This window comes from Vitis vinifera, chromosome 12 (assembly GCF_030704535.1).
Source record: "Vitis vinifera cultivar Pinot Noir 40024 chromosome 12, ASM3070453v1".
Taxonomy (NCBI): domain Eukaryota; kingdom Viridiplantae; phylum Streptophyta; class Magnoliopsida; order Vitales; family Vitaceae; genus Vitis; species Vitis vinifera.
Genome location: NC_081816.1, coordinates 24,116,480 through 24,134,698, shown reverse-complemented (window position 1 = coordinate 24,134,698; position 18,219 = coordinate 24,116,480). Strand labels below are relative to the sequence as shown.

The following is an 18,219-nucleotide window of genomic DNA, read 5'->3' as shown; positions in this document are numbered from 1 at the left end:
ATTTAAACTAATAAACGTGAATAGTGAATTTTTTTAGATTTGAAAATTAAATTTGGGAAACAGAATTTTGAAAAATTGAACTTTAATGATTGGAATTTTTAAAGGAAATAAATAAATGGAATAATGATAATAATAGCGAAAATAATAATGATTAAATAAATAAGTGTGAAAATTTGGAATTGTGATAATTGGAAATTAAATTCAGAAATCAGAATTTTGAAAAATTATTTGAAAGTGGAAATTTGAGGATTAAGTCTAAGAAAAGGGAATTTTGAAGATTTATTTGAGAATGAAATTTTTGAAGATTTAATTTGAAAGGAAATCGAGTTGCGAAAATTTATTTGAATGTGACATTTCTTTTAAAAAGATTAAATTCGGAATTGTGGAATTTTGTTGGAGAATTAAATTTTAAAAATTTGAATCTCGGAGAATTAGACCTAAAATTAGAACCTTAGAAAATTATTTCAAGAATGGAAACTTGGAAAATTGAATTTAAAAAAAAAACGAAGTTTAGGTAAGTTGAATTTTCGAGAATCAAAGTTTTATAAACTAAATTTAAAATCAAATTTTAGGAAATTATTTCGGAAATTGTATTTTGTATAATTAAATTTAAAAATGGAGTTTTGGAAAATTAAATTTTCAAGAATTAAAGTTTTGTAAACTAAAATTTGAAAATTGGAATTTCATAAAAGGATTTGAAATTTTGAATATATGAATAGAAAGTGAATTTTGAAAGGTTATTTGAGGATGAAATTTTTATAAAAACATTACATTTATATCATTAAAAAAAATGAAGACTTGAGAGGGCCAAATGCAGGGCCCTTTGGGGTTTACACCTAACGGACAAAGGCTTAGAGCAATTTAAAAACATGTCAAGTAGCCTGTAGTGAAGCCCAATCATACAAAGCCCAAGATAAACTAATCAGACCTAAACTCAAAGAATGGGGCTTAAGGCCCACATGAACCAACTTAGGCCCACAACTCAATGCTTTGGGAGCCCACCATCAAAACCCATTACTCAAAATATCCACCTTGAAGATCAAAGAAAGGTTTTACCCCATTTTTTAAATTTTAAAGTTGAAGGTCTTGGGGTGGCAAGCTGACGATGAGGAGCAAACACTACACATTGATGATGGCAGCGATGAAATGGAGAAGGGAGATGGGAGAGAAATGGGTCTCATAGGTGTTTTAAAAAAAAAATGAATATGTGGTGTAGAGAAAGAAAAAGTGGTGGGGAAGAAAATAAGGAAGTTGGGTATTGAAGGGTGGTGATATGCATGGGTATTATGGAGGATGTGGAGGGCCATGAGATGGATGACGAGATGGGTGATACAGGTATGCATGGAGATGGGTAGGAGAAGATTGAAAAACGGGCATAGAAGCGGGTAAAGATGTTTAAGAAACAGTGTATAATGATTGAAATCCTCTTTGCTATCTACAGGAGATAACATCAAATATATATAGAATAAATTACAACAATGTAATCCTATTAAATAGGAAAGGTTTGAAATACAAATATTGAAAACATATCTACATATATTTACAGCTATACAACTGGATTTTATGGAATCGAATTGGGATATAGCAAATCTTATGGAGAATCAAATGATTATCCCTTATCACCCCCTTGTAAGGTGAGTGTGGGAGAAGGGATAACGCTGAGCTTGCTTCAGAAGAGAAAGAACTGAGGCTTGGTGACACCTTTGGTCAATGAATCAGCAAGCTGTAGATGTGAAGGGATAAAAGCAACTTTCAAAGTGCCATTAGCAACAAGTTCACGAACAAAGTGGTAGTCGATCGCAATATGTTTTGAGTGAGGGTGAGTAATCGGATTAACTGCCATAAAAATTGCACTTTGATTGTCACAAAGAATTTTAGGTGTTGTTGAGAGTGTAACATGGAGATCCCGAAGTAATTGAACAATCCAGGCAATATCAACAGTGGCAACAGCTAAAGAGCGATATTCTGCTTCGACACTTGATCGAGAGACAGTGCTTTGTTTCTTAAAGGACCAAGAAACCAAATTGGTACAAAAAAAAATAGTGTAGCCAGTAGTGGAACGACGTGTATGAAGACAACCTGCCCAATCTGTATCAGAGTAAGCAAGAATATCATGAGTGGATTGTTGATGGAGTTGAAGTCCATGATGAGGAGTGCCTTTGACATAGCGCAAAATGCGCTTGAGAGCACCAAAGTGGTCCTCGGTGGGAGCATGCATGAATTGGAAAATAGAATTCACACTAAAGAAGAGATCCAACCTGGTGATGGTCAAGTATTGAAGAGCACCTGCAAGTGAACGAAACATAGTAGGATCGGATAACAATTTTCCTTCAGTTGAGAGATGTTGACCGACAACACAAGGTGTAGAAATAGGCTTTGCATCAATCATTGAAGCACGTTGCAACAGTTCAAGGGCATACTTCATTTGACTGAGAAACAAACCCTTCTCATTAGCTTGCACTTCAATGCCGAGGAAATAATGAAGATCACCTAAATCCTTCATAGAGAATTCCTTGGAAAGTCGAGTAATGAGGGTTTGAACCATAGAAGAATTACTTTCAGTTATGACCATGTCATCAACATAAAGAAGTAAATAAACAATTCCAACCGAGGAGTGATAGACAAATAATGAAGAATCAGCCCGATTGGAAAGAAATCAAAGTTTGAGCAAAAATGAGCTAAAACGATGAAACCAAGCTCGAGGAGCTTGTTTCAACCCATAAAGAGCCCTCTTTAGGTGACAAACATGCTGAGGGAATTGTGGATCTGTGTAATTAGGCGGTTGTTCCATATACACCTCTTCATTGAGAAAACCACGTAGAAAGGCGTTTTTAACATATAGCTTATGTAGACACCATCCAGAAGTAACAGCCAATGACAAAATAATTCTGATTGTAGCAGGGCGCACTACAAGACTAAATGTGTCACCAAAGTCAAGACCATGAATATGAGAAAATCCTTGAGCCACAATACATGCCTTATGACGCTCAATGGACCCATTCGATTGAAGTTTGATTTTGAAAATCCAGCGACAACCTACCACATTGTGCTTGGGAGGACGAGGTATAAGAACCCACGTATCATTTGTCTTCAAAGCTTGAATCTCATTATCCATAGCCGAGAGCCATTCAGGGTGTTTTGTAGCAGACTTAAAACCCCGAGGTTCTTTGAGAGCAAGAAGTGCCTGAAAAACTTGAGAAGAAGACAAAACATTCATAGCATGATATAACCGTGGTTTGAATATACCAGTTTTTCCTCTGGTAATCATCGGGTGGCTGGAAGTGATCACTCGAGGAGCAGAAGACACCGACGATGGGAAAAAGTTGAGTTTGAAGTTGTAGAATCCGAGAGGGGTTCCATAGAAATAGAACCTTGCAGATCAAGGAGAGGATCCGATGACAAGTGTGGAGAATCACTGCAAGGCAAACATGGTGAACTTGAAAACCAATGAGAAGAACCAATAATAGAAGAACTAGACACATAGTCCGGACATTCAAAAAAATGGGTATAGTCAATGTTGGTTTGTAAATTTTTTACAGAATCACCATGATAAGGAAAAGTATTTTCATAAAACTGCACATGTCTAAAAACATAGACACAATGTGTCTTTCAATCGAGGCATCGAAATCCTTTATGAAATGTACTGCAACCTAAAAAGATACAAGAATCAGATTTTGGAGACAATTTATGTAGTGAGTAATCTTTCAAATAAGGGAAGCAAAGACACCTAAAAGTGCGAAGCATAGAGTAATCTAGTTGCTTACCAAACAAGAGCTTATAAGGAGTTTTGCCATCAAGTAAAGGTGACGAGATTCGGTTAATGAGAAAGACAACAGTTGAGAAGGCCTCAACCCACAAAGAGAGCGGCACACGTGCATAGAACATAAGAGTAAGACCCGTTTCTGTGACATGGCGATGCTTGCGTTCGATAATGTCGTTTTGACTAGAAGTGTAAGGGCATGCCAAATGGAGAACAATGCCACAAGATTGCAAGTGAGATCGAAATTTATTATTTGTAAATTTGGTTCCACCATCACATTTAAATGATTTTATTTTGGATGAAAATTGAGTCTCAATATAAAGTTGTAAATGGATGAAGGTATCAAAAAAATCATATTTTTGTTTTAAAGGGAATATCCAACTAAATCTGGTACAATCATCAATGAATATCACATAGTATCTATATCCAGTAAAAGAGAGAACTGGTGATGAACCCCATAAATCACAGTGTAAGCGATCAAAAGGCATGACACAACGTTCATCATTTAGAGAAAAAGGTAAACGATGGCTTTTGCCAAGTCTACAACCAACAAAAATTTCAGAATCAATGTTCACCAATTTATTACTACAAGAAATATATCCTAATCTAGAAAAAGAAGCGACAGTACAATAATTGGGATGACCAAGGCGGGCATGCCATAAACGAACAGAGGCTCACGGTAAAGGAGAAGTGGTGGACATAAGGGCATGATGACAACGATCCAACACGTAGAGACCATTTTCACATCTTCCGACTCCCAGTACAGTTCTTATGACATGATCTTGTATGGTAAAACCAGAGGAAGAGAAGGTAACAAGACAATTATTGTCTTTAGTAAGTTGACTAATCAAAATAAGATTTTTCTTAATGCCAGGAACAACTAAGACATTTGATAAAAGAAGAGAACTATACGGAATAAGAGATGAAATGGAACCAGTATGAGAAATTGCTAAAGACTGACCATTTCCAACCATGACACGTTCATTACCAGAGTAGAGAGCTGGTTAATCCACAACCTCAGTGTCACTTGTCATATGGGATGTTGCACCAAAATCAGGAAACCATTCAGAGTCATTCAAGTCTTGAATCGAGCAGGTTGAAAAAGCTTCAACAATATTAGCCGACTGCTTCTTCTTGAGTTTCAAGAAGCTCCAGCAACGTTTAGCTAGGTGTCCATCCTTGTCACACAACTGGTAGTGAATGGTGGATGATGACTTTGAATTTGTAGAAAAACTAGACGAAGTGGGAGGCCGATTCTTCCCTTTCTTAGCCCTTATAGATTTGGAAGTCTGTTGCACATAATAAGCAAGGTTAGAAGACAAGTGGGAAACCGACCGTTCAAAAATCTCATGACTCAAAGCTTTCGGAACAATCTCGGCAAAGGAGGGTAGCAGAAGATGTGACATCATGGTGGTGGAGAAGATCTTGCAGTCGGGCCTCAATGCTCGTAAATACTAGTGAACTTTATATGTGTCGTCAATCGGACAACTGATCGCAGCCAATTGATCACAAAGACCTTTGAAGGTGCGGGAAAACTCAATAGTGGGACTGAGAGCCGCGTTGCATCAGTTGGAGTTCATCATTAAGTTGCAGTTCATGAGTCTTTGACCGGTGCGAGAATGAGACTTCAAGAGCGTGCCAAGCCTCATGAGAATGACGTAAACCCAATATTTCACTCATAGACTCCTCAGTAAGAGAATAGGAGAGTAAACTGAGAAGCGTCTGATCAGTATGTAGCTAAGAAATGTACGCTGGATTTGACTTGGTGGTGCCATCAGCGGTAAGAATTGTGGCTGAGGGAGCCCCGATGCTACCGTCTAAATAGCCAAACAAATCTTGACTAGCTAATAGTGGAACAAACTGATTTTTCTACAATAAGTAATTTGAGGAAGTCAGTTTAATGGTGAGCATATGCACCATTGTGTTAAGCGGAAGAGAAGAAGATGAAGAAGCCGAATCAGCCATGGTTAGAATCAAAGAAAAAAAAACCTTGCTCTGATACCATAAAAATGTTCAAGAAACAATGTATAATGACTAAAATCCTTTTTGTCATCTGCAGAAGATAACATCAAATATATATAGAATAAATTACAACAATGTGATCCTATAAAATAGGAAAGGTTTGAAATACAAATATTGAAAACATATCTACATATATTTACAGCTATACAATCGGATTTTATGGAACCGAATTGGGATATAGCAAATCTTATGGAGAATCAAATGATTCTCTCTTAACAATGGGTGTGAATGGCAGCCATGGGTGCATAGTTCTTGCATGCATGAGTGAGAATAGGGTATGTGTAGCATGAATGATGGGTATGGAATGAGTATACTCACGCATGGGGAATGGGAAGATGATGAAAGTGGCTTCGACGATAGGTGTGAGTGGGAAGTGGGTATGGCGGGCATGGAGAGTATGGGTTTGCATGGGAATGAGAATGGGCTTGCATGGACGGGAACGGGCTTGCATGGATGAGAGTTTAGAGAGAGAAATGGGTACGAGGGGTGTGAGTGGAAGTGAGGGGTACATGCATGGGAATGAGAATGAGTTTGCATGGGAATGGGAATGGGCTTGCATGGATGAGAGTTTAGAGAGAGAGAAATGGGTATGAGGGATGTGAGTGGAAGTGAGGGGTACGTGCATGGGAATGAGAATGGGTTTGCGTAGGAATGGGAATGGGCTTGCATGGATGGGAATGGGCTTGCATGGATGAGAGTTTAAAGAGAGAAATGGGTATGAGGTGCGATTGGATAGGTATATGCTTGGATGGTGTGTACGGGTATGAAAATGGCTATGAATGAGTGAACAGTGGGTATGAGTATTGAAAGGTGGAGAAGTGAGTAAGGTAGGTTAGAGTCATGGGTGAATGGCATGTGGGAGTATGACGTCGGGTTGGTATCTATGTGCATAAGATTAGTGATATTGGGTGGTGTAGGTTGGCAAGAAAATGGTGTGCATGAAGAGTATGTGGTGTAGAGAGAGAAGTGGTGCTTGGGGGTATTTTGAGAGGGAGTATCCAAGTGCATGGGATTAAGGATATTAAGTGATATGGATTAGTGAAAAATGGGTACAGGAAAGATAGTCCTATTTTCATGATTCCTATACACGTTGGTGGGTGAACTTGGGATATTATCAGAAACATTGGAAGAAACTTAGATGGTCGTATACTTGGGTGTGGGAATTTTGCAAACTAGGCCAGCGCCACATTGTCAGCTACATTCAGCTCAGAGAGGGGCGTGTCCACAAAGGAAAGCATTTGTTCATCTGATCATTCTTGTCTTGGCAAACTCGACATAGAACTTAGCTTTTTAAGCTGCCCAGGCAAGATGTTATGGCGCACTGATTATGGCAATCCTGAAATGGTTGAGGTATCCGTAGGGGCCGCAGGTAACTCTTTTAAGGTGACCAGAGCAAATTGGTAGTGAGTCTTGGACCTTCTCATTGCCTTCATCACTCAAAATAGCCTGATTTCATCTCATGAAGACCGATTCCTCAACTCAAGGAAGCCCATACAGATAGTCACAAATAGCTCCAGTAGGGTTGTACCCACGTAAGCTTCACAAACCTCAGGAACCAAACGCACTGCACTGATTGTTGTCTGCTTTCCACCTTACTCACTAAAAAGTTTCTCTGAATTTTTGGCGAGGACTCATGGATATGCTCATAAGAGGTGTGCCAAAGAGCCTTACAAACTCATTTCTTCCAGAACTCCATGTCCATAAACACTCAGAAACTTTTAACGCTCTATATTCATCGTGCCCAGCTCTCCACAGGTGGACATCAAAAACAGGAGAAAGAAGAAAAATGCAACAAGAAAACAAAGCATAAGTAAAAGAAGCATAATAAATCAACCATAGCCTCACGTTCCACGTTTTGATCAACAAGCCAAGGACGGGTAAATAAAGCAGGGAGCAAAAATGTGATTCTCATATGTCACACATCAGAAATAAGCCATTTTCAGGATGCGTATCAAAGAAGAACAAAAGGGACATAGATGAATATAGCAAGATCTAGTCTATTGATTGCATAAATGGAAACAAGCAATGCATGACCGTCTAATATTCACACCCAAATCAACAAATAAAACTCAAAGTCCACAAGCACAGGGGAAAGAAATGACAGAATATACAGTGACCATACCTGGGTTTTTCAAAAGCTGGGTCGACTTCTCACACTTTCTACCTTCTTCAGTAAACTTGCTCCTCAAGCTCTCCGAATCCCTTCAAAATATCTCTCATTTTATAGATAACCCCAATACGCTCATCTCCCTTGCTTTCCTCAAGCTGAACTATACTCCCCCCAAACTTCCCTGTAACTAGCCTCTTTTCCCGTCTTTTTCTCCTTTTTCTCTCTCAAAGGAAAATGTTTCAGCTAAATATCTCCCACCCTTGTTCCTGTCTTCCCCCACAAGGCATCACCTGCTCCACTGTGCATCATTTCGCCGATGCGTCACCCTCCAAACCACCACCATGGCTAGCCACGCTTTTTAGCCACACGTCCATGCAACCGGTTTTTTCCTACAGAAAGAGGTCCCTTCCACTTCAAAGAAATGGAAAAAAAAAAAATCAATTCCCCAAGTCGTCCATAAAAGGGGGTCTACACATTCGTTAAACATTATTTACAAAAATTGAATTTAGTTACAAAAACGACAATAACAAACGAAAATTTTAGAGATATATAAAATAAAATCAAAACTTCTGTGTCCAAACAAGATAGTTTTAGTTTTAGTTTTAGTTTTAGTTTTATATCCGTGAGGGTGCAATTTGAGTTTCTTCACCTAACCTAATTCAATTTATGAATAATTATTTTCATTTTTGAGTTGAATTTTCTTTATTTGAATTTAATTTCATTTGGGTTTGATTAAAGAGCTTAAGTAATTTTCTAATTATTTTAGTGCTTTTATAATATTTATAATTTATATATGTTTTTAAAATTTTAAAAAAACCAAAAAAAACCTATTAGGACAGGTTCACCCAAAATCAACCATGGTTGAACATATTGAGTTAGAGGTTCGCTTTGATTGGGGTTAGGTTAAGTGTTCATGTTTGCTGCGAATCCGACCTAACCCCAGGTGGTGACACATCAGATGATGATGTGGCCGCGCAAATCCGTTCATTCGGGACCCACATAAGCGACAAATCTGACGTCATATGTCTATCTTCCCCGTCCCTCCGTGAATGGAGTTCAGTTTTAAATTTTTAATGTTTTGGAAGCTTCTCAACGCTCCATAGCAACAATGGCTTCAATCTTGATCAAGCGTTGCAAAACCCTAAGGCAGATCTCAGTGGCACGTTTCAGCCACCGCATACAACCGCCACAGCCGCCGGCGCCACTGTCTCCAGGGTTTCATCAGCGCCGTCTCAAATCCGACAAATACTCCGGAGACACCTACGATCACATTAGGGCTGACGTCAACTGCCCCCGATGCTCCAGCCAGATGTCCATTCTCTTCTCCAACCGCCCACTCTCCATCACCGCCGCGGAGCCTCCGGGAGTATACCAGGCCTTGAATCTTTGCCCTAATTGCCGCACGGCGTTCTACTTCCGGCCATTCAAGCTCGCCCCGCTGCAGGGGAGCTTCATCGAGATTGGAAGGTTTAAGGATAAAGACGGCGGCGGCGGGGGAGGTGGCGGCGGCGGCAGGGGCGTGCCGATATGGGAGAAGTTGAGGTTGTATGGAGGCGGAGAAGGTGGAGAAGGGGAGGCGGGAGTGAGGGATGAGGGGGTTGTGGTGGTTGGCGGTGGTGCCCCCGGCGGTGGGAGTGGGTGGGGCGGGGCGAATTTGGGGAGGGAGTTGCCGACACCCAAGGAGATTTGTAAGGGACTTGATGAGTTCGTAATTGGACAGGAACAAGCCAAGAAGGTTTGATTTTTATGCTGTTGTTGTAGTTTTAGTACATTGATAGTGTTGGTGAGAGGTAAATTACAAGAAGAAAAATCTATGATTGTTGCATGAATTGTGATTTTGGATTGTTTTTGGTAAGTTTGTTTGCTGAGGAAAATAGAAGCTAAGAAAAGAAAAAGTTTTTTGTTTTTCATAAGGATAGTGTCTGTTTCTTGTGAATTGTGAGAAGGAATGTGTTACTTTTGATAAGTAAATGGATAAATTTTATAAATATCAAACAAGATGCTATACACCAAGGCATACCCTACACAGGACTTGTAGAAAGGGCACCAAAAAGGTACTGCCCTACAGAGAGTGGACAAACAAAAACAACCATTCCTTCCCTCACCAAGAACCCACTCAATCTACAAAGTCAATAAGAGACATTGGGCCTTCTTCTATGTACATGCTACCTCAAAACATAAGATTACTAAGGAATAAGTGTTTCAGGGCTTGAGCCATCTGCTCCTTACTTTCGTACACTCTTTAGTTTTGTTCCTTCCAAATTGTCCAAAAAATACAAAGGGGAGCTGCTTTTCAGACCTTCTTACATTTCCTTCTCACAAAAAAATCCTGCCATCCTAATATAGTATTCATTACCGATGAAGGAAGGACCCGATCAATGCTGATTAAAGAGAACAAAAGCTGCCAAAAAGCAAGAACAAATCTATTTGCCAATGTCCACCCCTTCTTTTGAATCAGATCCATGGTCAATTCTTTACGCCAATTAGCTTCCCATGCAAAAATATACACTTTTGAAGGGACCTAAGCATTCTAAATGATGGCCACGAGGGAGGGAATTGCATGTCTCAGTTTCAAAATGGAATAAAAAGATTTGATGGAGTAGACCTCGTTCCTAGATCCCATCCAAACCACTCTATCTTTCACGTTGTTCTTCATGGACTTTCCTTGAATCCTTGAGAAAAATCCACTACATAGTCTAGCGCTCAATCATTTAAATGTATAATGAAACGAGGATTCCAATATCCCCATCATCACCCATATTTTCCCAAATATTAATCACCCTAACCTCTTTTGACACAATTAAGGCATAAAAAGAAGGGAAAGCCATGGCTAGGGATTTGTCTCAACACCACTTATCCTTCCAAAACCCTACCCTCCTCGCATCTCCTACCTCAAAGGATACTCTACTGTCAACCAAGTCCCAACCTTCTTAATGGTTTTCCAAACTCTTAACCCTTGTCCTTCTCTTACTTTATAAGAACACCAACCCACCTTTTCCTCCCTATATTTACCTTGAATGACCTTTTTTTTCCAAAAAAGCTCACCTTTTGATGCATCTCTAAATCCATTTTCCAAGTAGAGACTTATTAAGAGAAGAAAGATTCCTTATTTCTTGGCCCTTCTTACCTTTCTCTTTGGCCCTTGCGAACAACCAATCATTTTATTAGATGAATCTTTTCTTCTAAAGCCTTTCCTCCCCCAAAGGAAGTCTCTTTGAATTTTCTCAATCATCAATCTAACCTTTCTAGGCATGCTAAACAGGGACATGAAATAAAGAGGTAGATTGAACAAGGACTTCGAATAAGGGCCAATCTTTCTCCTTCAAGATATATTACATTTCCATAATGAAAGTCTTCTACTTAATCCCTCTTCTACACTGTCCAACCTAATTATGCTCTAAATGGATCCCCTAATGACAGTTCTTGGCAGGTGGTGAAGCTTCCCAACCTTACATCCCTACCCAAGAGCCAAATCCTTAACATTAGCCACTCTCCCTATTGGGAAAAATTCACTTTTCTCTAGGTTAATTTTTAGCCTTGAAATAAATTCAAGTCACATAAGCAACTAGCTTAAATGAACCACTTGTCTTTGAACGGCCTCACAAATGATAATTGAGTGTTAATTTCTCCAAAAATAAAATAAAATAATTATAATTGAGTGTTATCGAAAGTCATTAAAAAGGACCGAGATTTGTAAAGGGTTAGATTTTGGAAGGATAAGTGTTGTGGTGATAGTCGCTGTGTAATATCTTCCCTTTTTTTTTTTGCCATTGCTGCTTCTAAGGAAGTTTGTGTGGTAGATGTTTGGAGCCCGTCAAAAGAAGGGAGTTGTTCAGTCACTTGCTTTTCTAGGCTTCTAAATTGTTAGGAGGTGAATATAGTGGAGTAAATGAAGTACAAGCCTTCTTTGGGAGGTTGTTAGCACACCCCATTTCCATGGAGATTGATGATGTCATGGTTTTGTTGCCTACAAAGGATGGTACTTTTTCTGTTAAGTCTTTCTACTCCTCTTTGGCCAATAGGAGAGTAGAGTCGTTCCCCCATAGTATAGTTTGGAATTCTTAGGTGTCCTTGAGAATTTGCTTCTTTGCTTGGGAAGTAACTTGGGCCAAGATTTTGACTTTGGATCAGTTAAAAAAAGGGGAATGGAGGATTCCTAATAGATGTTACTTGTGTAAGATAGAAGACGAAACAAGTGACCATATACTCATTCATTGTTTGAAAGCTCGTTTGTTGTGGCAGTTGATATTTGCACTCTTTGGTATCCAGTGGGTGTTGAATTGTTCAGTTAGAGAGGTCCTTTTGAGTTGGCATGGGTCCTTTATTGGTAAAAAGAGGAAAAAGGCTTGGAAGGTTTCTCTGTTGTGTCTGTTTTAGGCTTTATGGCGAGAACGGAATAGGAGGACTTTTGACGACATTGAAAGCACGTATCAAACAATTAAAAATTCTTTCTTGTATCTATTTTGGGATTAAGTTAGATCGTATATTGAGGGTGGTTCTTTATTGTTGTTAGACTTTGTGGATTGGGTAGGCTCTAGGTAGGGCGGTAGAGGGTTTTTGTGTCTTCACACTTTTTTTGCCTTTTGTTTTCTTTGTATTTGGCATGTATACTTTCTTTCTTTTAATACAATTCTTATTTACCTATCAAAAAAAAAAAAGTGGAGCAGTTCCTTTTGAGTTTGCAAAGGAGGAGAGTCAACAAAGAAGAGGAAGATAAGGTAATTTTGACAGGCTCAAAAAATGGTAAATTCTCTATTAAAGCCCTCTATTCAGCTTTAGAATTGGGAAGTACAACTTTGTTTCCGACAAGTGTGTTTTGGAACTCTTGGGTGCCACCAAAGGTAGGCTTTTTTTGCTTGGGAGGTTACTTAGACAATGGTTTTAACTTTGGATCATTTAAAGAAGAGGGTATGATCCTTGGCAAATAGATGTTTCCTTTGTCAGGTTGATGAAGATTCCATTGATTACATACTTATCCATTGTGTCAATACAAGGGTCTTGTGGCATCTTTTGTTTTCCCTTTTTGTTGTGTATTGGTTGCTTTTCTATTTTTTCAGAGAGATGCTTTTAGGTTGACATTTACCCACGGAAAAAGCATGGTGGGCAACTCCCTTATGTTTATTCTAGACAATCTAAGAGGAAAGAAATAGTAGATCGTTTGATAATAAGGAGCACTCTGTTCAAAGACTAAAACATTCCCTTTTTTGTAATCTTTGGACTTGGTCTAAGTTTGTTTTAGTTTTTTGTTCCCCGTATGTAGTAGATTTCGTGGACTGATTGAGCTCCTATTGAAGAGGGGGTTATTTTTTGGTGATCCTCTCGTTTTGGAGGTGCCTTGAGGTGTTCGTTGTATACTTTCTGTGTACTATGGGGCACTTTGTTAGCATCTCTTGTTTATATTATAACATTCTCTTGCTTTATTCATCAAAAAAAAAAAAAAAAAGGCAAATGAATGTGTTATCATTGAAATCAGTTGGGATTTTGTGAAAGACAAATTGAGTAAGTTTTAGGACCAAAGGAAGTTTGAATGCTACGTTTTTTGTTTTAATTCCAAAGAAAGGGGATGCTGAAGATCTAAAAGACTTTAGGTCTATTAGCTTAGTGGGAGGTTGTACAAGCTTCTTGCTAAAGTCTTGGCTAATAGGTTGAAAGGGGTGGTGAGAATGTTGGTCTTTGGGTTAAATGAATGTGTTATTATTGAGCAAATGATAATTGAGTGTTCTTATGTCTGGTTAATGAGAAAACCGAGGAAAAGAAAATAAAGGTAAATTTATGAGCAGAAGGTTCTGGATTAGTTTGTGCCAGTGTAGGTCCTTAGATGGTGACTTGTCCCCCCTTGATGTTGTGGCATTGGATTGGATAGAATCTATAGATCCCCATATTAGTAGCTTCAGCAACATTGGCAGCTTTGGGGTATGACTTAATTTGACACCAATTGTTATGATTTTCATCATTCATGTCATAGATGACACCACACGAAGTATGATGCTTTTGGTGGTATGGTCTGCATATTGGTGAAATGGACAGAATTTTTAGCAGTCAAGATGAGGAGGCCAGGGAAGTGGTTTGTCTTTTTTTTTTTTTTTTTTTTTGATAGGAAACGACAAAGGCATATATTAATATAAAGGAAAGTACAAGAGAAGGATGAGGAATCCTCCCATCCAAGAAAAACAAAACTACAATGAAACAAATGCGAGAAAATACAAAGTAGGTACAGACAACTGCTATAAGTTAGGCCAACCCAATGGAGTTGCGCGCCGCTAACCAATCAAGGTGTATCACATTAAGGGGAATCCCCTTAAAAACCTTAGAACAAGAAACCCAAAGAGAAGCAAGGAAATGAATCATGTCCCAAAGGTTCTCTGAATTCCTTGTTTTATCCTAAAAAATCCTTGCATTTCTTTCCCGTCACACCACCCATAATAAAGCAATGCACGCAGCTTGCCATAATACAATCCCTCTCTTAGAAGATCCAAAACCATTAAAATTGGTAGATAGCATGTCAAAGATGCTCCTAGGAGGGACCCAATCTATCTTTGTTAACTGAAATAATCTATACTACAACCCCATCGTCAGAGGGCAATGAAGAAAAAGATGATCTACTGTTTCTCCCTGCTTCATGCACAACATGCAAATGTCGGGACTAAGTGCTTTGTAAGGTCTTCTCAACTGTAACATGTCGTTAGTATTTACGTTAGTGGTTTGTCTTAGGGCAGAGAAATGGCTTTCCAGGCCAGAAGGATGAAGAATAGGTTAGGAACAGGTAGGGATAATGGTGGGCAGTGAACTCTATTGGGTCCCCAGGGTCTCTTGTGAACACCTTGTTGCTATGTGATTGAATGTTTTTTTGAAAAAAAAATGGAAGTGAAACATTCAGGTTGGCTAAATGAAGTAGGCATATGAGGCACATGGTGGTTTTTTTTTTGTTCCTTTCCCTTAATTTTTGGAAAAAACTGGTTTTTTTTTTTCTTTCTAATAATGAGTGGTTTTATAGAGGACGAGAGGGGGTTTGGTGACTGTTTATATTTAATTTGGAATTAATTTTTTATCTGTTTGGTCGCTGAAAATCGAGTTAAAAGAAAAATAGGAGGAAAACTTTGATGTTGTGATCATGTTGTTTGGTTTCCCAAAGAGGGAAAAGATTGTGGTCAGTTAAGACAATTACAGTGAATTAGGCTTTAGCAGAGTGGAGATTCAATTAATGAAAAATATAATATTTAGAAGATCTTGTGGTTTCTTTTTTCTTTTTTCTTTCCTCAGGAACCAAACTAAGTATTTATTTGATTCTTCAATGAAATAGGTACTAATGGAGTTTTAGGTGACTAACCATTTTTCTAGTAATCAAGTATATCACATTTTTAGAAGGTTTGGAGTGACATCATCTGTTTCATGTGGCAGGTGCTTTCCGTGGCGGTTTATAACCATTACAAAAGGATACATCATGCCTCCTTGCAGAAAGAGTTAGTTCTTGATGGTCTTCTGATTGAGTCAATTTAGGTCCCTACAAGTATTATTTGATTTCACATATTGATAGTGCTCACCTGGTTTGTCTTTCAGAGAGTTCCTGTTCCATGATACATGTATTTGTAACTGTTATAAGTTAGATGCCTGTGCTTTTGATGTTGCTTTGCTGAGCATGTTGATTAAATACCAGGTCAGGTGCAGAATCAACCAAGGCTGAGATTGATAATGACGATAATGATAGTGTTGAGCTAGAGAAAAGTAATGTGCTATTATTGGGTCCCACTGGCTCAGGTAGGATTAGTGTCTTCTTAATTTTATACTTTGATGGTGCATATAGTGCAATGTTATTGTCTTCCTTGCAAATTGGTTGATATTTTCGTCATTTTTGCTCCTGTTAGATGCTGGAAAGAAAAGGAAAATAAACCGAAAATCGAACCTTATGTATAATTGCCCTGTTTCCTGGAAGTATTAGAAATCAAATCAATTGAGACTTTTACATTACTTGGATACAATCACTTGGCTGAGTTGAAGTTGATTTTCATTTTTTTTCCCTGGAAAATAACACCTGAAAATATAAACTTTCAAATCTTCTTTCTTCTCTTTTCTTTTCTTCAGTTTTTTTTGGCAATTGAATGGAGACTTTAGGAATTAGTATGAGAGTCTGCCACTGCAGATAGAGACTTCTGGTGTCACTCATGTATTTTTCACTTTTGACTGTAAGGACAGGGAAGACATTACTTGCAAAAACACTAGCTCGTGTTGTGAATGTGCCATTTGTCATTGCTGATGCGACGACGTTAACACAGGCAAGTCATTGCTCTGACTAATTCACATTGTTAATGAGACAAAGGTTGTTATTTCGGATGCTCATTCACATCATTACATGCTTGTGTTTAAGGAGCTTCCTTTTTATCACTTGAATTATTGCTGATGATTCATAGTTAAATTTTCATGCTGGTTTTGTATGAATGCTTTTCTTTTTATCTTTGCCTTTCTGAAAAGATATTGATTTACATCAAATAGTAGATGGAAACAGTTCAAAATTAACAAAGTGAAGTTGAATGGATGAGATTGCTCTTTTGAAAGGAAAAACAACATAAATATTTTTAGAATCTTAAATAAAATATGACGACAGTGAGCTTGATGTCCTTGGTGGTGGCACAATAGATGTGTGGGGCAAAGAAGATTTTTGGTCTATGTGTCTTATGGACCACTTGGAAAGAAAGGAATAAAAGAGCGTTTGACAAGTAAGGAGTTGGATGTACGTAGTCCAATCCTGTCAAAGCAACCACCTTTGGAACAAACTTTAATTGAATGACTTGAAGCAAAGCAAAGACTACGTACCAATGCTAAACACCAGTTGATTCCTTCTCCAAGTTAGCTGCAACTTTTGGGATGACTTTGCTTAATCACCTTATTATTTTCTTAATCCTTTTAGGGGAAGGAAGAGTGACATGGGTAAAAAAGTGTCACTACACCTAGTTACCTTTTAAAATAACATCTTCAAATGCAAGTCTTCATTTGGGGGAAACAATAGTAGATTCAAATTACATAAGTTGGTCATTAGTGAAATAATAAAAAATTTCAACTTTTGACTAGACACAAGCTAACATAGAGGATTCATTTTGAATCTAAGATGAATCTTACATGTTCGACATGTGGCAAGCAACTCATAAAGAAAAATTAATGGGTTTAATAACTAATGTGTGCCGATCTTCACAAATCAAATCTTAAAAGAAAAAAAAAAATCAAACTTATGCCAAGCAAAAAAATGTTAAATTTCTTACATCAAAGAGATAAATTCTTTAAATTGAGAAAATTAAATGCTTAAATTAATGAAATAAATTCCTTGAATTAGAATCAAAGTTGAAGATTCCAAATTAAATGCTCAAACATCTCTAAATACAAGTGCTTCTAGTTTTACATGAAAAGGAAGCTTCAAAAGCTGATATAATATTCCTAACATTCTTCAATAAGCTTGTGAAAAAATGAATATCAAATATGATACAAAAATTCCATTTATGCACCATTCAAGGATCAAGACAAATTCAAAAGAGTTTCTTCCATTTTGCAAAATACTCAACAAATAATTTTTTTGATAGGCATTCAAAACACTCAAAAAATTTCTTATAGGTTCAGTCGAGAACATAAATTATTGGCCTTTGACTAAACTTCATTCCAAGAATATGCATCTATCATTCTTGATTGAAATCAACATATTCGATATTCCTTTATAAGCCTAAATTGCATATTGCTCTTAGCTCACAAGATCTTAATCGATGAATGACATGAAAAAACGCTAGCTAGGCAAATTCCAAAAACACTAGCTAGGAAAAAGTTAAATATGTTTGCAAAGTTTAAAACCTAATAAGATGATTTTAGCAAAAGTTAGAGCCAAAAAAAAAAAAACAAAAAAACACTTGAACTACGTTATGACTTGATCTCTTTATAGGTTCATAGGCAGCTTGTGAATTTATTTCAAATTTAGTCAAGATTCTAATTATATATATATATATATATATCCTCTATTTCTAAGTTGTAAAATACAAACAAAAAGGAACAAACCTCTACAAGGATGCAAATTAAAATTTTCATATGATTTAAACTTCTAAATTATTAAGTAAATATTTTTTCTAATTGCTTAAATCCTTTTGGCATTTGGACTCATAATTGGTAGGTTTTTGTTTTTTTTTTGACAGATGTCCAACTTGAATAAAATTTGGCCTACGTAAATTCTCTTACAAGATTTAAATTGTGTGAATACTCCAAAGAAAAAACAAAATCAAATAAAGTAAATTTCTTTGAAAAAAAGTTCAAAATTTGTTCACTCCTCAACATACTCAACCTACGTACATGAAACAGA

The 18,219-nt window shown here is 37.5% G+C and overlaps 2 protein-coding genes across 3 annotated transcripts in view; one reads left to right on the top strand and one right to left on the bottom strand.

Moving 5' to 3' along the window:
- Nucleotides 1-1,669: 1,669 nt before the first annotated feature.
- Nucleotides 1,670-2,572, bottom strand: LOC109123506 (uncharacterized mitochondrial protein AtMg00810-like). Its single transcript, XM_019223434.1, has one exon. It carries the CDS (start codon nucleotides 2,570-2,572, stop codon nucleotides 1,670-1,672), a length of 903 nt encoding a protein of 300 aa, XP_019078979.1.
- Nucleotides 2,573-8,923: 6,351 nt separating this feature from the next.
- Nucleotides 8,924-18,219, top strand: part of LOC100260864 (CLP protease regulatory subunit CLPX2, mitochondrial) — a 30,200-nt gene continuing 20,904 nt past the window's right edge. Inside the window, exons 1-4 of one of the 2 annotated variants that reach the window (XM_059741214.1) lie at nucleotides 8,924-9,627; nucleotides 15,291-15,352; nucleotides 15,547-15,647; nucleotides 16,083-16,166. In XM_059741214.1, coding sequence (XP_059597197.1) covers nucleotides 9,001-9,627; nucleotides 15,291-15,352; nucleotides 15,547-15,647; nucleotides 16,083-16,166 — 874 coding nt within the window. In that variant the 5' untranslated portion in view covers nucleotides 8,924-9,000. The remainder of the gene's footprint in view (nucleotides 9,628-15,290; nucleotides 15,353-15,546; nucleotides 15,648-16,082; nucleotides 16,167-18,219) is intronic. The other variant, XM_059741213.1, reaches the window with a different exon arrangement.

Coding starts and splice junctions, on each gene's coding strand:
- LOC109123506 (XM_019223434.1), bottom strand. CDS start 2,572: ATGGTCATAACTGAAAGTAATTCTTCTATGGTTCAAACCCTCATTACT.